The 20,796-nt window shown below is 48.7% G+C and overlaps 1 protein-coding gene across 3 annotated transcripts in view; it reads left to right on the top strand.

The window, feature by feature from the left end:
• LOC146813789 (cap-specific mRNA (nucleoside-2'-O-)-methyltransferase 1-like) overlaps nucleotides 1-20,796 on the top strand; it is a 944,292-nt gene that overhangs the window by 653,799 nt on the left and 269,697 nt on the right. For all 3 annotated transcript variants that reach the window (XM_085610252.1, XM_085610251.1, XM_085610253.1), the window contains one exon: nucleotides 14,200-14,291. In XM_085610252.1, coding sequence (XP_085466378.1) covers nucleotides 14,200-14,291 — 92 coding nt within the window. The remainder of the gene's footprint in view (nucleotides 1-14,199; nucleotides 14,292-20,796) is intronic.

The raw sequence follows: 20,796 nt of genomic DNA, 5'->3' as shown, positions 1-20,796 counted from the left end.
CCTAATTTTTTTTGTTGAAAAAAATTAATTTGGCCCTCCCAAGGCCTTAATCGGCCCTGGGAACCGCAACCCCCGGGTCATGGCCTTTTTTTTTTTTTTTTTTTATTCTTTAGGAGGGGGCTGCGTTGCCACCCTCCTCAGGCCACTTATGGCCTCTGGGACCCCATCCCCCGGGGCCGGCCTTTGTTTTTTATTATTTAAAAAAAATATATATTTATAGAAACGCCTAGGACATGCTGGACAAACCGTATGTACCTATCACCATGACGATTTGCGTGATATTCATTAAAAGGCGACTATGCACAGAATGAATCCACATGGAATGTATTTACACCGCTAGTGAAGCTCTGACATGTCTGACGCCCTACCGTGCCTAATCCTGGCGCCCCCGCCGGTGGGTACTCTCCAAGTAGACACCCTTGTCGTTTATTTATACAAACATGGGTAGCTATTGATGGGCACATTTAATATACACGCACACCAAGCCATTCAAAGGGGATTCAAAAAAAATGTGACCAAACTATGCAAGAAACCCCCCTCACGGTTAATAAAACACACATCCACCGCCGGATGTGTAATACTTTTTATTTTACTCTCTGGAAAGGAGAGGACCCTCACTTGAGAGTCACAGCGTGCTCCTGGCTGAGCCCAATGCTGTGTTACACCCACCAGTGCCCGCCGAGTGCCTCACACCTCTGTGTTGTATTCCACCAGCTAGTGCGTATGCTATGACACTCTCTAGCCCATGTGCACTGTAACTCCACCCCGTGAATATGTCATGCCACACTTGCCTTCGCACGGGTTATATTGCCCCATCTAACTGCCTTCCTCGATGCCTATGTTATAACGCACAGCGCTATGCCATACATATTACAATCTGGGATCCATATCTTTTTCACAGTGCATATGCAACATTACACTCCCCAGCACATATTTTATATTACAACTTTAGAGACTAGTTAGGTTACACAACACTGCTCTGTGCATATTACACTCCAAGGCGCATATCGAATGGCACGCGCTAGTGCCTGTGCTATCTCGCGCTCTCCAATTAATCTGTCATTGCGCACAATGTATTGCATATTATATTTCACGCCCCGGTTCATCTTATATCACACTTTTTGGTGCATAGTTTATACCATATACTATATCTCGTTTTCATTTTCAATCGTGCTCTCAGGACTATGTTCTATATAACACTGCGTCCACCTACCCTTTTCACGGGCATTACATTTTGCGATGGGAGGTGGAGGGTCAGGGGGTGTTTCTGTCAAGTGAGCCCGGAGTCACAGTCACATACGTCCTCTTCTTCCTGAATAAAAGTGAGATTATGCTGCATACTTGTTCATATTTTAAGTAGTTCGCACAGACACACATTTTAAAAACAATAAAGTTCCTAATACCCACCTTCTCTGAACAGTTAGCTTGCTGCCCCATCCACCTCCTCCCTATCCTCTGCTGTCTGAATCCATGGACTAGCCTCCTCCCTCCTGCCATGCATGGTCTGATGTGCTGCCACTGCCCTCCATTTAGCATGATGTACCAGTCCACTCCTCCTGCCCTACATTGCCCAATTCTATGGCCCATCATTGACCTCCTGCTTAGCCTCTGTGTTTAGCTTGCTGCCCCTATTCCCCTTCCCCCTGCCCTCCGATGTCTTTGTGCATGCCCCTGCTCCATCCTTTTTGCCCACCATGTTCCATGGACCTGCCACTCCTATCTACTCTGAGTGTTCTGTTGAGCTGCCACTCCCCTCCCACCTGCCTAGCATTGTCAGATGACTGTAACCTGTCCCTGTCACCTCCACCCTGCCTGTCCACATGCCATGCCCCTATCCCCTTCTTCCTGTCCTCCATGGTCCATTTTACTGCCACACCCTTCTGTCCTCCCTGGTCTGTTGTGCTGCAACTGCTCCTCCTGCCTGCCCTGCGCGGTCTGTTGTGAGGCCCCTTCCCCTGAACTCTCTTGTCTGTGCCCAGGTCCTGACCCTCCCTTCTATCCTCCATGGTCCTTTGTGCATGCCCCTGCTCCCTCCTTCTTGTCCATCATAGCCATTGTGCTGCCACTAACCCTCCCGCTTGCCATGCATGGTCTTCTGTGCTGCCATGGCCCCTCCCACCTTCCCTGTGTGGTCAGCTAGCTGCCCCTGACCCCCTCCCACCTTCCCTCCATGGTCTGTGTGTATGCCATCATAGTCTCATTGTTGCTCTCCATTGTGTGTCTTGTTTCTAGTGCCCATCCTGCCTGACCTCCATGGTCATCTTGCTGCTCCTGCCCTGCCCCCTTGCCCCAGCCCTCTGTTTCCATGTGCAGACCCCTATTCCCTCCCTCCCGGCTTGTCTGTTCCATTGTAATGCCCCTGATCCGTCCCTCCTGCCTTTTATGGTCTGTTATGCTGCAGCTATCTCTCCTGTCTGTCCATTATGGTCAGCTAGCTATCATTGCCTCTTCCCCTCTGTTCTCTGTTGTCCATGTGCATGGTCCTGTCCCCTCCCTCTTGCTTTCTATGGATTGTTGTGCTGCACTCCTGTCCCGCATGCGCTGTGTGGTGTATTGTGCTGCTGCAAACCCTGATGCCTGCCCTGTAGGGTCAGTTTGGTGCACCTCTCCATGTCCCTCCTGTCCTCTGTTATCCGAGTCCATGTCCCTACCCCAATTCCTCCTACCTACCATGATCCAATGTACCATACTTGCAAACATTTTGAACTTGGTAAGAGAGAGATTTTGAAAAAAACTGGGGTATTGATTTTCCCCTTTGAGTTTCATTAAAAAAGAGGAGATTATAGACAGGAGACAGATCAAATAAAGCCCATTTGAGCTTAAAAACATTGGACGTTTCCTGGCTGAAACGGGTCTGTTGGCATGTATGGTTGTACTACCACTGCCTCTTCCATCTGCCCACAATGGTCTATTATATTGCCACAGCCTCTCTTGCCAGTCCTGTATTGTTGGTTTGTTGCCCCTGCCCCCCTTGTTGAAAACTAAAACAGCGATATGATTAAGCATTCACTAAAGACATGAATTCTCTCCAGTTAAAGCATGTTTCTTGTCTTATGCTGACTAATGTCCGGACTCCATTTTGTATTGTCATGTCTCCACGTGCTTTGCACGAGAAGAGTCCTACCTTTTCGCTAGTTGCTCTTGTAATCTGCCTAGTAACAGTCTATAAATATCTCCTTTGTCCGTCTGACGCATGTCCAGACTTGACCACATCTGTTATCAGTTAGTCCTTGTTTGACCATGTTTTCGCGGGCTCAGGAAATTGTTAACTCCGCCCATATATTGATCCCGTATCGAAAATGTCCATAAATGGTAATGAATTTTGCTCTATGTTGTATCCACCCACTTATGAGCCCCTCTGTTGTGTATAAAAGGGGACCGCGTACGCAAGTTCTTTGTGGTACTCTATGCAATACTGAAGAGTGTTGTGTAGGTTGTAGGACCACCCTTAAGGGTTAATAAACTCTGTCTTTGTATTTGCAGTTTCCGTGCCAACTTCCTTCTAGCTTTTGTTACAGGAGAGCGAACCCTTGTATTCTGCGGGCCTAGCTGGGGCCTGTACTCATCACCCTTTCCACTGCCCTCCATAGTCTGTTGTGCTGCCACTGCCCTTTCTGCCTGCCCAGTGTGGTCAAATTGTTGCCTCTGCACTCTCCTACCTGCCTTCAATTTTCAGAGTCCGTGCCCCTGGCATCTGCCTCTCAACAGTATCCCAATGAACAACTAGATTGCTAACATTCTATATTAATTACAAAAGTGTGGAACGCCTGACGTCATCTTGATGTAATCAAAACTGTAATACCTAGAGTATTTCCTTTAGAAATTACATAAATGAGAGGGTGTTATTTGCATCAAAATTATGGTTAGTGCTCTAAAAAACTAAAATGAGGACATATTTTCTGAGTTTTCAAATAGCGACAAAGAACTTTTAAATTATTTGTAATCTTTATGTGTTTTTTATCCAGTTGACCACTTGATTAAATGTTGCACCTAGGGGAGAGGATGTGGTGTTACTTCCAGTTACTACCAGGTTGGAGTTTCTGCTTCAGCTCAACATTCTGTGATTCTGGTCAAATCACTTAATCTCCCCATGTCTACAACCAGAATGAATTTGTTCTTGTGTGATGTAACCAATGCTCATGTAAAGCACTCCAATACCTGACAAGTCTGCACTATATAAAACTGCAAATACACAAAAAATAAGTGTTTTGCACACTTCTGTCATTGGGCTACATGTGGGCTACATCTGGGTGATATTTGTGCTGCATTTGGGCTCTTTTGTCTCTGGTGGCCATCTTGGGAGATTTATTTGTTATGAAGTTTCCTAATTTCCTCATTTACTGCAGTCTCCTCAGTAGGAAATGCTTTCAGTTTTTTTACTTTGAATCCATCAAGAAGGTATTCAGATATGTCACACATTTGCCATAAATTCTGAAAGTTAGCACTCTATTTGCTCATTAGTTCACTGTAGTAAAGCTACTGCTCACCACGGAAGTCTGCTGCTGGTATTCAAAGTTCATGTTTCAGTCTGCATATCAGAATTTTTTAATGAAATAGAAGAGGATTTGAGAAGTCACTCAAAATGTGCCCTAATTTTTCTTTCTTCAGCACAAATCATAATTTCTATGGCAAAATGAACCCCCTCATTTTGTTCCTTTGTAAATTAAATGTTTTAAGTGTTACCACTTTATTCCAATCAAGATGGCTTCAGATGTGCCATACTTTTGTCATAAGTAAGACTGTTAGCGCTCTAGTTGTTCGTTAGAACACTCTGGGACATTCTGTCATTGGGCTATACTTGGGCTACATCTGGGTGATATTTGGGCTACATTTGGGCTCTTTTGTCTCTGGTGGCCATCTTGGGAGATTTAGTTGTTATGAAGTTTCCTAATGTTCGAGGCATGTGGGCTGCTGAATTCATATCTGTGCATAGATCGCCGCCTAGTGTTGGGTCCGGATGTTTGCACGTTGTTGTCCTGGAAGAGTCTTCGAAGTATCCTGAGATAGGTGACTCCTCCCCTGGACCACAGTGCGCATGGGCATCCTCTCCATCCTCAGATTGTTTTTTTCCGCCATTGGGTTCGGATGTGCTTATCTTGACTCAAGTTAGGAAAATTTAGTTTTCAGGCCAAAAGGCCTGTAGTTCGCGTCGGTACTGTTCCCGATCGGTATTGACAGTTACTTGTTAGTTTACTGACAACTTTTTCGCATCGTATCCGACCATCGACCCTACATCGACGATGGAATCGAGGACACCATTCAAGCGGTGTCCTGTTTGCAATGCGAAATATCCCCATGTCGACGTCCACCCGGTGTGCAACAAATGCCTTTCACCGGATCACGTTCAACACAGCACCCAGAGTTTTCACAAAGTGCCTAGCTACTGTGGCTGCACATCTACGGAGGCAACACATACACATCTACCCTTACCTGGACGACTGGCTTGTTCAGGCAAACTCAGCCCAGCAATGTGCCAGCCACATGTCCCGCACCATTCACCTTCTTCACCGTCTGGGGTTCTCACTAAATTACCCGAAATCACATCTCCAACCCGCACACGTACAACAGTACCTAGGTGCGACTATAGACACTCTGGCGGCCACAGCTCAGCCAAATTTAGTGAGAATCAACATCATGCAAATACTGATTTCCAAGTTCAAACCCCAACACTCCCTTCCTGCGCGAGTGTTCATGCAGTTGATAGGCATGATGGCCTCCTGCATTTTCATAGTCCCACACGCGAGACTACATATGCGCCCGCTTCAGGAGTGCTTAGCACGTCAATGGAATCAGGCTCAAGGACAACTAAAAGACCTAGTGTTGGTGAGCGGTCGGGCATACAACTCTCTGCATTGGTGGAATCCACAAAACCTTTGCAAGGGCCGACCGTTCCAAGAGCCTGTTCCACAAATAATACTGACGGCGGACGCGTCTCTCCAGGGATGGGGAGCTCATGTACTCAGTTACACAGTGCAGGGACTATGGACAATACAGCAAAAGAAGATGCACATCAACCTTCTAGAACTGATGGCAATCTTCCTGGCAATGAAAGCATTCAAAGTACACTTGTGCAACAAAGTCGTGTTGATCCGGACGGACAACATGACTGCCATGTACTACATACAGAAGCAGGGAGGAACACACTCTCCACAGTTGTCTCATCTGGCTCAGAGCATGTGGAAGTGGGCCATTCCGAGGAACATATTCCTCATGGCGGAACACCTCCCCGGCAAGGACAATCAGATGGCGGATCTGCTCAGCAGACACAGCCACCAGATGCACGAGTGGGAGCTACATCCGTCAGTGCTCCAACCGTACTTCCAACAGTGGGGTCATCCAGAGATAGACCTATTCGCCACAAGCGAAAACGCAAAATGGCAAAGCTTTGCCGCCAGGTTCCCACATCCGCAGTCGCAGGGCAATGCGATATGGATGAACTGGTCCGGCAGATTTGCGTACGCTTTTCCCCCAGCACCATTGATACCGCTGGTGGCACGCAAACTCAGACAGCACTCACTGACACTCGTCCTAGTTGCTCCAACATGGGCACGCCAACCATGGTACACCACCTTTCTCGAACTTTCCGTGGTGCCGCATCAAAGGCTGCGGATCAAACCCGCGCATTTGACGCAAAACCATAGAGAGATTCAGCACCCAGATCCGCAACAGCTGAACCTGGCAATCTGGCTCCTGAAGTCCTAGAGTTTGGCTACCTAAACCTGCCACCTGACTGTATGGACATCATTAAGGAAGCTAGAAGACCCACTACCAGAGCTTGCTATGCAGCCAAATGGAAAAGGTTCGTCATTTATTGTAATAATAATGACATTAACCCGCTAGACGCATCCATCCAAAACATAATCTGTTACCTCTTACACCTATACCGATGCAATCTGGCGTACACCTCAATACGTGTCCATTTGACCGCAATATCAGCCTATCTCCAGAACAGGCAGCACCTCTCTTTATTCAGAGTGCCTGCCATCAAAGCATTCTTGGAAGGACTCAAACAAGTAATTCCTCCAAGCCACCCACCAGCTCCAATGTGGAACCTCAACTTGGTCCTCACATGCCTGATGGGTCCACCCTTTGAACCTCTACACTCATGCGAGATTCAATTCCTCACCTGGAAAGTAGCTTTCCTAGTAGCAATCACTTCTTTGAGGAGAGTTAGTGAACTCCAGGCACTAACCGTTCAAGAGCCATTCATACAGGTTCAGGCCAACAGGGTCGTACTACGTACCAACCCCAAATTCATGCCAAAGGTGATATCGCAGTTCCACATGAATCAAACCATTGAACTGCCTGTTTTCTTTCAAAACCCACAAACTGTCGCAGAAAGAGCACTCCATGCACTAGATGTAAAGAGAGCCCTCATGTACTATATAGACAGGACTAAAGTCTTTAGGAAAACAAAACAAATTTTCGTTGCTTTTGCCCCACACCACAAAGGTAATGCCATCTCCAAAGCAGGTATAGCCAGATGGATCGTTAAATGTATTCAAATTTGCTATCAAAAAGCTAAACGCACACTAACGATTCCCCCACGAGCCCACTCAACACGTAAGTTAGGGGCCTCCATGGCTTTCCTGGGAAACATTCCTTTGCATGATATATGTAGAGCAGCCACCTGGTCCACTACACATACATTTACCAAACACTATTGTGTAGATGTGCAATCAAAACAGCAGGCAGCTGTAGGACAGGCTGTTCTCAAAACTCTTTTTCAGACCGCTGCAGCTGGCACTGGTAGCCGCCGCTAATGGGAGGTACTGCTATGTATTCTATGCACAGATATGAATTCAGCAGCCCACATGCCTCGAACTGAATATGCTACTTACCAGTATGCATCTGTTCTTGGCATGTAGGGCTGCTGACATTCATATCGCCCACCCTCCTCCCCGGCGCCTGTAGCAGCTGCAGCTCTCAGAATTACTGTATAGCATGGTCATCACTTTCTGTATCTACTCCATCACTGCCACAATGGCGAAAAACAATCTGAGGATGGAGAGGATGCCCATGCGCACTGTGGTCCAGGGGAGGAGTCACCTATCTCAGGATACTTCGAAGACTCTTCCAGGACAACAACGTGCAAACATCCGGACCCAACACTAGGCGGCGATCTATGCACAGATATGAATGTCAGCAGCCCTACATGCCAAGAACAGATGCATACTGGTAAGTAGCATATTCATTCCTCATTTACTGCAGTCTCCTCAGTAGGAAATACTTTCAGTTTTTTACTTTGGTTCCATCAAGAAGGCATTCAGATGTGTCACACATTTGCCATAAATTCTGAATGTTAGCACTCTAGTTGCTCATTAGATCACCGTAGTAAAGCTACTGCTCACCAGGGAAGTCTGCTGCTGGTATTCAAAGTGCATGTTTCAGTCTGCATATCAGAATTTTTTTATGAAATGGAAGAGGATTTGAGAAGTCAAAATGTGCCCTAATTTTTCTTTCTGCAGCACTAATCATAATTTCTATGGCAAAATGACCCCCCTCATTTTGTTCCTTTGTCTCGCTCAGACCTATACTAGACCTGAGACCCCTCAACCGATACATTCTCTCAGAGCATTTCCATATGCTCACCCCACAGCAGGTTCTCCCGCTACTCAGTCAGGGAGACTTCCTAGCCACACTGGACCTAAAAGATGCGTATTTCCACATACCCATACACCCTTCACACAGGAAATATCTCAGGTTCACCATTCAGGGGCATCACTATCAGTTCAAAGTTCTCCCCTTCGGAGTAACAACAGCACCCAGGGTCTTTACCAAGTGCCTAGCAACAGTGACGGCACATCTACGAAGACAACACATTCACGTCTTCCCTTACCTGGACGACTGGCTTGTTCAGGCAAAGTCAGCCCAGCAATGTGCCAGCCACATGTCCCTCACCATTCACCTTCTTCACAGTCTGGGATTCTCACTAAATTACCCAAAATCACATCTCCAACCCGCACACGTACGACAGTACCTGGGCGCGACCATAAACACTCTGGCAGCCACAGCTCAGCCAAATTTAGTGAGGATCAACAGCATGCAACTGCTGATCTCAAAGTTCAAACCTCAACACTCCCTTCCTGCGCGATTGTTCATGCAGTTGATAGGCATGATGGCCTCCTGCATTTTCATAGTCCCGCACGCGAGACTACATATGCGCCCGCTTCAGGAGTGCTTGGCACGTCAATGGAATCAGGCTCACGGGCAATTAAAAGACCTAGTGTTGGTGAGCGGTCGGGCATACAACTCTCTGCATTGGTGGACTCCACAAAACCTTTGCAAGGGCCGACCGTTCCAAGAGCCTGTTCCACAAATAATACTGACAGCGGACGCCTCTCTCCAGGGTTGGGGAGCTGATATACTCCCTTACACAGTGAAGGGACTATGGACAACACAACAAAAGAAGATGCACATCAACGTTCTGGAACTGATGGCAATCTTCCTAGCCATGAAGGCATTCAAAGTACACTTGTGCAACAAAGTCGTGTTGATCCGGACGGACAACATGACTGCCATGTACTACATACAGAAGCAGGGAGGAACACACTCTCCACAGTTGTCTCATCTGGCTCAGAGCATGTGGAAGTGGGCCATTCAGAGGAACATATTCCTTATGGCGGAACACCTCCCCGGCAAGGACAACCAGATGGCGGATCTGCTCAGCAGACACAGCCACCAGATGCACGAGTGGGAGCTACATCCGTCAGTTCTCCAACCGTACTTCCAACACTGGGGTCATCCAGAGATAGACCTATTCGCCACAAACGAAAACGCAAAATGCCAAAGCTTTGCCGCCAGGTTCCCACATCCACAGTCACAGGGCAATGCGATATGGATGAACTGGTCCGGCAGATTTGCGTACGCTTTTCCCCCAGCGCCACTAATACCTCTAGTGGCACGCAAACTGCGACAACACTCACTAACACTCATCCTGGTTGCTCCCACATGGGTGCGCCAACCATGGTACACCACCTTTCTAGAACTTTCCGTGGTGCCGCATCAAAGGCTGCGGATCAAACCCGCACTTTTAACGCAGAACCATGGCGAGATTCAGCACCCAGATCCGCAACAGCTGAACCTGGCAATCTGGCTCCTGAAGTCTTAGAGTTTGGCTACCTAAACCTGCCACCTGACTGTATGGATATCATCAAGGAGGCCAGGAGACCCACTACCAGATCTTGCAATGCGGCTAAATGGAAGAGGTTTGTCATTTACTGCAACAACAATGACATTAACCCGCTGGACGCATTCATTCAAAATATCATCTGTTACCTCCTACACCTATACCGATGCAATCTGGCATACAACTCAATACGTATCCATTTAACCGCAATAGCAGCCTATCTCCAAAACAGGCAGCACCTCTCTTTATTCACAGTGCCTGCCATCAAAGCCTTTTGGAGGGACTCAAACGAGTAATTCCCCCAAGACACCCACCGGCACCAGTGTGAAACCTCAATTTGGTCCTCACCAAATTAATGGGTCCACCCTTTGAACCTCTCCATTCATGTGAGATTCAGTTCCTCACCTGGAAAGTGGCTTTCCTAGTGGCAATCACTTCGTTAAGAAGAGTTAGTGAACTCCAGGCACTAACCATTCAAGAGCCATTTATACAGGTTCACGCAAACAGGGTTGTACTACGTACCAACCCCAAATTCATGCCCAAAGTCATATCGCAGTTCCACATTAATCAAACTATCGAACTGCCTGTTTTCTTTCAAAATCCACAGAATGTCGCAGAGAGAATGCTCCATACACTAGATGTAAAGAGGGCCCTCATGTACTATATAGTCAGAACTAAGGACTTTAGGAAAACAAAACAACTTTTCGTTGCCTTTTCTCCACAACACAAGGGCAACGCCATTTCCAAAGCAGGTATAGCCAGATGGATCGTTAAATGTATTCAAATTTGCTATCAAAAGGCTAAACGCACATTAACGATTCCCCCACGAGCCCACTCGACGCGAAAGTTCGGGGCATCCATGGCTTTCCTAGGAAACATTCCTTTACAGGAAATATGTAGAGCAGCCACATGGTCCACTATACATACATTTACCAAACACTACTGTGTAGATGTACACTCAAAACAGCAGGCAGCTGTAGGACAGGCTGTTCTCAAAACTCTTTTTCAGACTGCTGCAGCTGGCACGGGTAGCCGCCGCTAAGGGAGGTACTGCTATTTATTCTATGCACAGATATGAATTCAGCAGCCCACATGCCTCGAACTGAATATGCTACTTACCAGTATGCATCTGTTCTTGGCATGTAGGGCTGCTGACATTCATATCGCCCACCCTCCTCCCCGGCGCCTGTAGCGGCTGCAGCACTCCGAATTACTGTATAGCATGGTCATCACTTACTGTATCTACTCCATCACTGCCACAATGGCGAAAAACAATCTAAGGATGGAGAGGAGGCCCATGCGCACTGTGGTCCAGGGGAGGAGTCACCTATCTCGTGATACTTCGAAGACTCTTCCAGGACAACAATGTGCAATCATCCGGACCCAACACTAGGCGGCGATCTATGCACAGATATGAATGTCAGCAGCCCTACATGCCAAGAACAGATGCATACTGGTAAGTAGCATATTCAATATCTCCGTCTAGTACTTCCAGCTGGACCTGGCAATACGAACACATACCCAGAGAACTTCGTGCAGGGTACTTTTATTTCATCAAAACACCACGCACCTCCACGACGCGTTTCAGCCTTAGAAAGGCTTTGATCACATGTATAAATATATATGTATATAATATATATTCTTTAGTTATTTCTGGACTGGTTCAATTTAGTAGTGCATGTGTACATTGGTTTTATACTTACCGTAGATGTATTTATTGTAGCTGCATAACTTTGTATGTACTATTTCTAAATATTTTGCCCTGAAGCGTAAATATGAATAGGCGACCATTTCTTAATGATAAAGTCTAGTAATTTTAGCTCATTTCCTTTATGATGGCGAGGCAGGACTGTTTCTCTATGTAGGATTTTTGTTAACCTTTTGCCTTTTTGTAAATATTTTTTCAGTTGTTCTCCTCTTCTTTAAATTTACAATATCAAAATGATTTGATATTTCTTTACCAATCAGCATTATTTTCTCTTTTCCAATTAGGTTTTGGTTATACCAAATTGGAAGGTTTTTCAGTGTTTTCTAGACGGTTTTGGAAACTACCAAATCGGCAGTCTTTTTCTCCTGTTTTCTAGTCCTTTTTTCTTGTTCTTTAATTTTTACCCATGAGGCTCTGGCGGCTATTTTGTATTTAAAAGATGCTGTTTGAGCTGCCCGCTTCTTATCGGGATGCCGACTGTTGCAGTTATTTCTTTGAGTCGCCCTATGCTGCCATCTGGCTGAAGGTTCATCAGCCGCTCAGCAGGCTAATTCTTTCTTGCCTTGTGGATTGAAGTACGTTGAGGTATATTTAACATATTTGGTAAACGGACGGCTTTTAATTTATTTTTGGTTATTTAGTTTTCCCTGATTTTTCCTTATTTAGTTATGGTCAATTTTTGGTTCTTGTAGTGATTTGTTTTGTAACCATTGGTCTAACATTTAATGGTGCCAGTCTTTCTTGTGATGGGATCACAGTTTTTCGATTCAATGCTCACTGATTTTTTCCGGTTCATTTTCTATTCAGATTGCTGTACCGGATATAGCGAATATATATATGTTTAGCCCTTTTTTTATACATATTTCCTGGAGATATCAATTTACATGATATCCCTATAGCATCTACTTGTATGAAGTTTAACAGTCCTGATGATGACCTATAACAAGGCCAGGGTCAAAACTTTTTTGACACAAAGGCCGAATGGAATCTATACGATTGTATCCATTAATAGACCGATAAATGAATTTATTTGGGTTTTGAGATTTTCTAAATTTTCATCTGTTTGTTTGTTGAACACATTTCAAATGACATGGAACTGTTGTTTATCTTGCATTACTTTGTGTCAAGGGGGAATTCCATGGGTGGTGCATAAGTGGTCCCGTGCAATCATCCATGGGTTTTGATTCAAAGCTGTATCTATTAAGAATTGTAGACAGGGATTTGTGCCAAAATCCTGTGCCTCACTGAGGCAGGTGTAACAAGGAGAAATATTTTCATTTTCCCTTGTTTTTCTCTCTTTGAATGTGTCCTGCATTCTACAGCACATATACAGAGAGAGAAGTGCCTTAAAGCATAGTTTATGTACAAGAAGAGACCCCTTCCAGCACAAAAACTATGCTTACGACAACACAGACACCATTGCACTATGGCACGAGGGTGTTTGCGTTGGTGCATGGCAGCTTAAAGTGCGCCAGCGGATGGAGAGAACAGAACAGTGCTACTTTGTAGTAGATATTGCATTGTACTGCTCCCTCCCACTCATACAACGCAATGCAGCTACTTTATCAGCTGCGCTGCGTTGTATGATTTCTTCGTAAAGTTGAGCCGGAGTACTCGGTAGGCATGTGAAGGATGTTAGAAGGGGTATTAGTACTCCAGTATTAGTCCACCTAAATGCAAGGAAGAGAAAAGAAAAAAAGGGATTGCAGCATTTCCTTTATGACCATGCTTTCCTTGATTGGGAAGGCGGGGCTCTATTCTGCACCCTGTTTGGCAACTGAAATCGGAACACTGATTCCCTTTCACTGTCTCCCTAGAGATCAGGAGTCCTTGTCTGGTTTCACAATGCTTTACAAGTTGAGATGCTAGCACTGTATTATCTTTTTTTAAACCACCATTAAATAAATGCTTAAAAAGAACGGATACTACACTATAAAGCAACTATGTTAGTGTTGCAATAGTTATTAGAGTAAGAGCGTTCTGCCCTTATTCCTAAACAACTAACAATTCAGTGTAAGTCTTTTTTGTAGAGAAAGAGCCTGTTCAGGTAGTTTTTCAGTGAGGATATGTACCCCAGACTCATAAGCAAATCTCTGAACGTCCTCTTGTTTTAGAAGGTACACAAACAGACTACACTATAAATTAGAGAAACTCTGTTGTTACGTAGCATTCTGGGATCCAAAAGCCAACTTGGCACTAATATCTGAAGATACAGAGCATTGTTTCTTTTCACTTGACAATTGAATGGGTTTTCATCTTGAATAGATTTTTTTTTTTAATCTAAAACGAAATTGCAGGAGAATTACTTTTACAAATGGGTAACATTTCCTCACCTTCAAAAATACTTCTGTTCTACCTGCAGGGAAAGGCTCAGCGGAAGATCAGTGCTATCCATGTCTTGGATGCTTTATTTCTCAATGGGAAAGATGTCCGTGACTCTCACTTTAACCTTCGGTAAGGATCCACCCAAACACCTGTAAATTCTGTGATTATTAGTAAATGCCTGGTTTGCACTTGGATCAGTTGTCCATTGCTTTATGTTTAAATGTTTGCTATAACTGCTGTTTCTTAGTAACAGGGTGAAAAGTAGTATCCTGATGGATATTCTAACGGCAGATTCCTCACCTTAAGAATAGCCACCAGAAACTACAGGATTTTGCAGAAAGCAAATGTCAGTGACAGACCACTATGACATGTGTCTTTAGTGCTTGGCCACTAGTCTAAGTTGTGCCATAAATGTGCCCTCAAGCACCCAACGGTGATCCAGCAGTGGGAGGCGAAACTCTACATCACTGAACATAATACTAGGTCACGGTTGAAACATAAGTCCAGTTCTCTCTCCAAGTCTTGGGGCCCCTTGCTATTCGGTTCAAGAAGCTGGCCCCTCGTGAATTTCTGTTCCTTCTCGAGTTCTTCTGGTAAGTCGAAGATAAATACCCCACATAAGCTGGAAAAAAAAGTTATGCAGGACTCAGCTCACTCTCACCACTAGAAATCAGGTGAGACGGTGCAAGGGAGTCATTTGATAGATCATATAATCTACAGCTGTCTTGTGGCATGGATCTGGTTTCGAAACTGGTTCCTGCGTGTCCTGAATTCCACGGGCCATCATTGAGACTGCAGCAAAAAGCAGCCTTTTAGGAGGCCATGCTGTATTTGTTGCAGACTCTCTCATGTCCCTTTTGTTCATATTCGGGTACTGTCAAGCCTCAAGGGACTATTGTTGGACTTCTTCTGGTGGAACTCCCCCTGGTGTCAATCCCATGAGACCATTTCCCAGGCCTGTATAGACACTAGCTCACACTACACCCCAGCCCCTTGCGCGACACCAGTCCCTTTCATGGCAGTGGCAACTCCACCAATCCTGGACTCAACTCTGATGCTTGTCCCTACCACCCCACGCCCCTGTTGACGTGCTGCAGACCTGTGTCGTGCTATGAGGTTACAAAAACGCAACCAGTCGTTATGCAACCAGACTCCAATCCTGGGCCTTTGCCTCCGCACCAGTACTATTAGAAGCTAGTGGCCTTATTCAGATCTGACGCAGTTCAGGATGTGCACAGTGTTCCCCACAACACTGATGATAAGGAGGCAGATAACCTACTTCTTTTTTTGTTACACAGATGACAGGGGCATTCCTGCATTTACAAATCTCAGTGTGCTGGATATGTCTCCAGGGACAAAGCTGGACTCCCCACCTGGGTCATAAATGGAAGTAAATTCCTCTTTCGCAGCATTTATGTGAAGGGTAGCATGACTGCTACATTTACAGCAGCCTATTGGAACTAAAGTAGACAAAAAGTGATGGATGAAATTCTGGATTTAATCTTAGCCACTGTTAGTTACTCAGGGCAGTGTTCCAGTGCATTGTTAGTTTGCACACTATACTACCGCAGTTTGAATCCAGCCATATGCAAATCAGTCTTGACCTTGCTCTAATGGGAACAGTCCAGCCTGAACTGCAAAGCTAGGACCTCCCTAAACCAGAACACAAGCAAACCAGGGCTGGTTTTGCTCTCGTTATGGGCTAATCAGCTGGACATAGCTTGGTTCCAGTGGCTCAGAGTCACAGGACCTATGTCTGGGCATACCTGTTCCACTCAGAGTGACATACTAAAGGATACAAAACATGATTGATAGAATGCTTGAAGTAGTTTCCGTCACTGGTTATTACTCGTTGCCCAGCCCACCATTATTTTGCACACCATGGCTTCTCAGGTTAGACCCAGCCTTTTGCAAATCAGTCTAGACCTTGCTCTAATGGGAGCAGTCCAGCTTGAACTGCCAAACCGGGTCCTACCTGAACCAGTACACAAGCAACCTAGGACTGGTTTTGCCCTTTTTATAGGCTCATCACCCGTCTATAGCTTGGCTCCAGTGACCCTGTTTGCACTGGTCCCCCCTTTGGGCATACCCATCCCACTTAGGGGAACATACCAGAGTATACAAAAAGTGATATCTGGGTGCATGAGGCTGGGTCCAAACTGAGGTGGAATGGTGGGTGAAAAATGATGGCTTGGGATGTGGCACTGAGCAATTGCCAGTGGCTAAGATTAAGTCCTAAGGCGAGCTCAGGGAGGACAGAAACCTCGCTTGATCTTGATTTTCAGTATGAATACAGACTGTGAAAGCGGGGCCTCACGATCCTTCTGACTTTTTGGTTTTCAAGCAGGAGGTGTCAGAAAAGTTACCACAGGGATAACTGGCTTGTGGCGTCCAAGCGTTCATAGCGATGTCGCTTTTTGATCCTTCGATGTCGGCTCTTCCTATCATTGTGAAGCAGAATTCACCAAGCGTTTAATTGTTCACCCGCTAATAGGGAACGTGAGCTGGGTTTAGACCGTCGTGAAACAGGTTAGTTTTACCCTACTGATGTGTTGTTGCAATAGTAATCCTGCTCAGTACAAGAGGAACTGCAGGTTCAGACATTTGGTGTATGTGCTTGGCTGAGGAGCCAATGGGGCGAAGCTACCATCTGGGGGATTGTGACTGAACGCCTCTAAGTCAGAATCCCCCCTAAACCGTAACGATACCGCAGTGCCGTGGAGCCTTGGTTGGTCTGGGATAGCCGGCTTCTCTCGGGGGCCTGTGCGTAGAGCCGCTCGCTTGGGGACCGGAGCGCGGACGGAAGGGGGCCGCTTCCATCGCCCTTGGTGCACCGCATATTCGTGGGGCACCCGGTGCTAAATCATTCGTAGATGACCTGATTCTGGGTCAGGGTTTCATAAGTAGCAGAGCAGCTACCTCGCTGCGATCTATTGAAAGTAATCCTCTGAGCCAAGCTTTCGTCTCTGTGCGTGGGTGCCCGCTCTCCTCCACCACACCCAGGGATGGGTCCCTCTGCCGCCGGGCCGGCAGGAGGGATGTGGAGGGGGTAACGCGGGCCCGCAGGAGGCTGCCTCCACCACGTGCCCTCTGGCACGGGGGCCTTCCCCTCCCATCCCTGCCCCACCAGGGTGCGGGGACGGGGGCCACCATCCCTTGCGGGTCGGCAGCGTGACCAGATGGCCTGGGCAGGCCTGACCTCCCCTTTCCACTGCTCCCGCGGAGGGAGGTGAGCAGCAGCCCCGGGGAAGGAGCCTCCCAAACGGCTGTCTCAGAATGCCTGGCCACCCTCGCCAAACTGCAAGGGCGACTGGGTACGGCACCCTCCCAGGCCATCTGGGCGCTGGGTCATCCAGGGTCATCTGGTCGCCCGGTTAAGCGACCAGATGGCCCTGCGGGCCTGGCGACCACATGGCCCTGCGGGCCTGGCGACCACATGGCCCTGCGGGCCTGGCGACCAGAAGGCCCTGCGGGCCCGGCGACCAGATGGCCCTGCGGGCCGGGCGACCACATGGCCCTGCGGGCCGGGCGACCACATGGCCCTGCGGGCCGGGCGACCACATGGCCCTGCGGGCCGGGTGACCAGATGGCCGGCCTGCTGGGCTAACTCCTTCCCCAGAGTTCTGTAAGTATAGTCGAGAAAAATGGGCTACCCGGGCAGGCCGTCTGGGCGAGGCCGTGTCCTGGGCTTAAACCCCCTTGGTTCCAGCTGAGGGTCCAGGTGCTGGGGACAGGGGGTCCACCAGGGCCCAGGGAGTCTCTCCCCGGCCTGGCTAGGGTTCGGAAGCTGGGTCCGGGCCTGGGGCTTGAGCTCCATCCAGGGGGACCCGGGGTGTGGGAGCCCCCCCGTCCTGCAAGCCAGCCAAGGGTCTGTGCGTTCATCGGGGCCAAGGGAGGCTCTCCCCGGCCTGACTAGGGTTCGGAAGCAGGGACCGGGGCCGGGGCTTGAGCTCTGTCCGGCAGGCCTTGGGGTGTTGGAGCCCCCCTCTCGTCCTGCAAGCCAGCCGAGGGTCCGGGGGACGTGGATCCATCGGGCCCGGGGAGGCTCACCCAGGCTTGGCTGGGTGTTGAAGCAGGGCCCGGGGCTTGAGCTCCGTCCGGGAAGCCATGGGGTGCGGGAGCCACCCCGTCCTGCAAGCCAGCCGAGGGTCCGGGTGCTGGGGACGGGGGTCCACCGGGGAGGCTCTCCCCGGCCTGGCTAGGGTTCCAAAGCTGGGACGGGGCCCGAGCTCCTTCCGGCAGGCCCCGGGGCACCGGTTACCAGAAAGGGGGGGTAGCCTTCCTCCGGATTACTTGAGGCAGGGTATGCCAGGACACCCCTCCCGGGCTGGCGGTTCCCAGCCTGGGACCAGATGGGCCGTACCCGGGCAACACCTCCTAGGCGTCCGGGGCTCCCTCCTCCAGCCCGCGGCGGGGCAGAGTGCCAGGGATGGTCTCCGTCAGTCCCCGGGCAGTCCTCCCCCGGGCGTCCGGGCCCCGAGAGCCGTGCCTGAGGCCCAGCCGGGGTCTCCAAGCCCCCTGGGACGGGGTGCTCCCGAACCCTGCAAAGGCAGGCGGCAGCCCTGCCGTGAAGGCTCGGCTCGGAGCGGACAGATGGGCGTCCTTTCGGTCCCAGCCATCTGGTCGCACCTATACTCTCGGCCATCTGGTCGCACGCAATGCTGTTCGAGGCATGTGGGCTGCTGAATTCATATCTGTGCATAGATCGCCACCTAGTGTTGGGTCCGGATGATTGCACATTGTTGTCCTGGAAGAGTCTTCGAAGTATCACGAGATAGGTGGCTCCGCTCCTCCCCTGGACTACAGTGCGCATGGGCATCCTCTCCATCCTCAGATTGTTTTTTTCCGCCATTGGGTTCGGATGTGCTTATCTTAGCTCAAGTTAGGAAAATTATATTTAGACTTCGTCGGTATCGTTCGCGTTCGGTATCGATAACTTTCTTCTTTCACCTCATCGGATCGAGTTCGGACCGAACTTCAATCGACGATCGAACATGGAATCGAGGATTCCCTTCAAGAGATGTCCTCTATGTCACGCCAAATATCCCCACATCGACGTCCACCCGGTGTGTAACAAATGTTTGTCACCGGATCACGAGGAATCCAAGTGTATGGCCTGCACCCGATTTCGGTCAAAGAAGACACTTCGGAATCGACGTGCAGCTCGCTTGGAGGCCAACAAATCGGCGCCTACCCCGGTAAACATATTCGGGACAGAGGATGAAGATGTCGAGAGCGTCGAGGAAGTGGAATCTGATTCTGCTTCGGAACCTGACTCCAACTATGAAGCCGAAGACGAGGGGATATTCCAGGACGAAGAAGTCGTCGATGAGGTAGGAGACGACAATCGGGCCCTTGGGGCCAAAGAAGATAGCTCAGGCGAGGAGCTAGGCCAATCCGTCGATACGGAGGCCCAGGGACAGAATGTCCATATGGCTCGGGTCGCGGGGTCGCCTGCGGGCCTCACCCAAGACCAGTCACTGCGTTCTACAGCCCCGCCTCCGGGCTCGGCTTCGAACATTTCCAACGAGCACGAACTTTGTAAAACCTCTCGAGTCGATCCCTCAAAATCGAAACTGAAAGCTGCACAGGTGAAACCGAAACAAAAAGTGCAACTCGTCCTCGTCGGATCGAAGGCTTCTAACCCTTCACATCCGCAAACACAAAAGAAGGACGTCGGAACCGAACAGCCTAAAGGCACTGTCGGTGCCGAGGACACACACAGGGTTTTCGGCGCTGAGAAACACACGAAGGCCCTCGGTCACCCGAAGCCGCAGATGCCTTTAACAACCAAAGTTGGGGCGTGAACGCCTACAGCCCAGATGACCGATCGTGCATCGACTGCAAAGGGTGCCGACGGTGCGAGGATCCCCACTCCACAGGGCGTCGACCCGAAACTTCAAATCGAAAAGCCTAAGTCGGGAAAGGGACCTGGGACGGCCTCCAAGCCGGTCCCCGAAGAGCACGTCGGTTCCAGTGCACCATCGCCATCCCTGGTGAAGCAGGTGTCTGAGTCCCTGACGCGCATCAGGGATTGGGACACGCCCGACCCGAAACAGGGCCACGAGCCGAAGAAGGTCGCAAAGGCTGCATCAACGCCGGCGCCGATCACTTTTGGATTGCCGCCGTCGGGGACACCTAAAATGTTCGCACTCCGGAAGGGCTTCTGCACCTGCAGTTCCACCTGTCGACGACTCACAGGAGCGGGTCATCAACCTCGAAACCGGTAAACTGGTGTTTCAGAAGAGAAAAATTGTCCCGGTGAACACTTCGGAGTCCTATAAAATCCCGCTCAAGAAGAAAATGGATTCCGGCTCCACTCCACTGCCTGTGGAACCTTATCAAGCTTATACTCACCACACACTTGATTTTTCTCCAACACCTTCGGAGACGGATGCAGGTGACACCTATTATGAGGATACCACTTATCCTCTGCATCATGACCTGGATGAACCACAGGACCAGGATCAATCATGGGGAGACCCACATGACCCAGGTGACATCCACAATGCTCCTGACACCCCTATCTACAATATAAAACCATCCCCTGCTGAGGACACTGCTGCTTTTAACGCCCTCATTGAACGGGCGGCTGCCAATCACGGGGTTGAACTTCATTCAGACTCTGTTGAAG

Source organism: Triturus cristatus, chromosome 6 (assembly GCF_964204655.1).
Source record: "Triturus cristatus chromosome 6, aTriCri1.1, whole genome shotgun sequence".
NCBI classification, from domain to species: Eukaryota; Metazoa; Chordata; class Amphibia; order Caudata; family Salamandridae; genus Triturus; species Triturus cristatus.
This window is presented reverse-complemented; position numbering and strand designations above follow the sequence as displayed.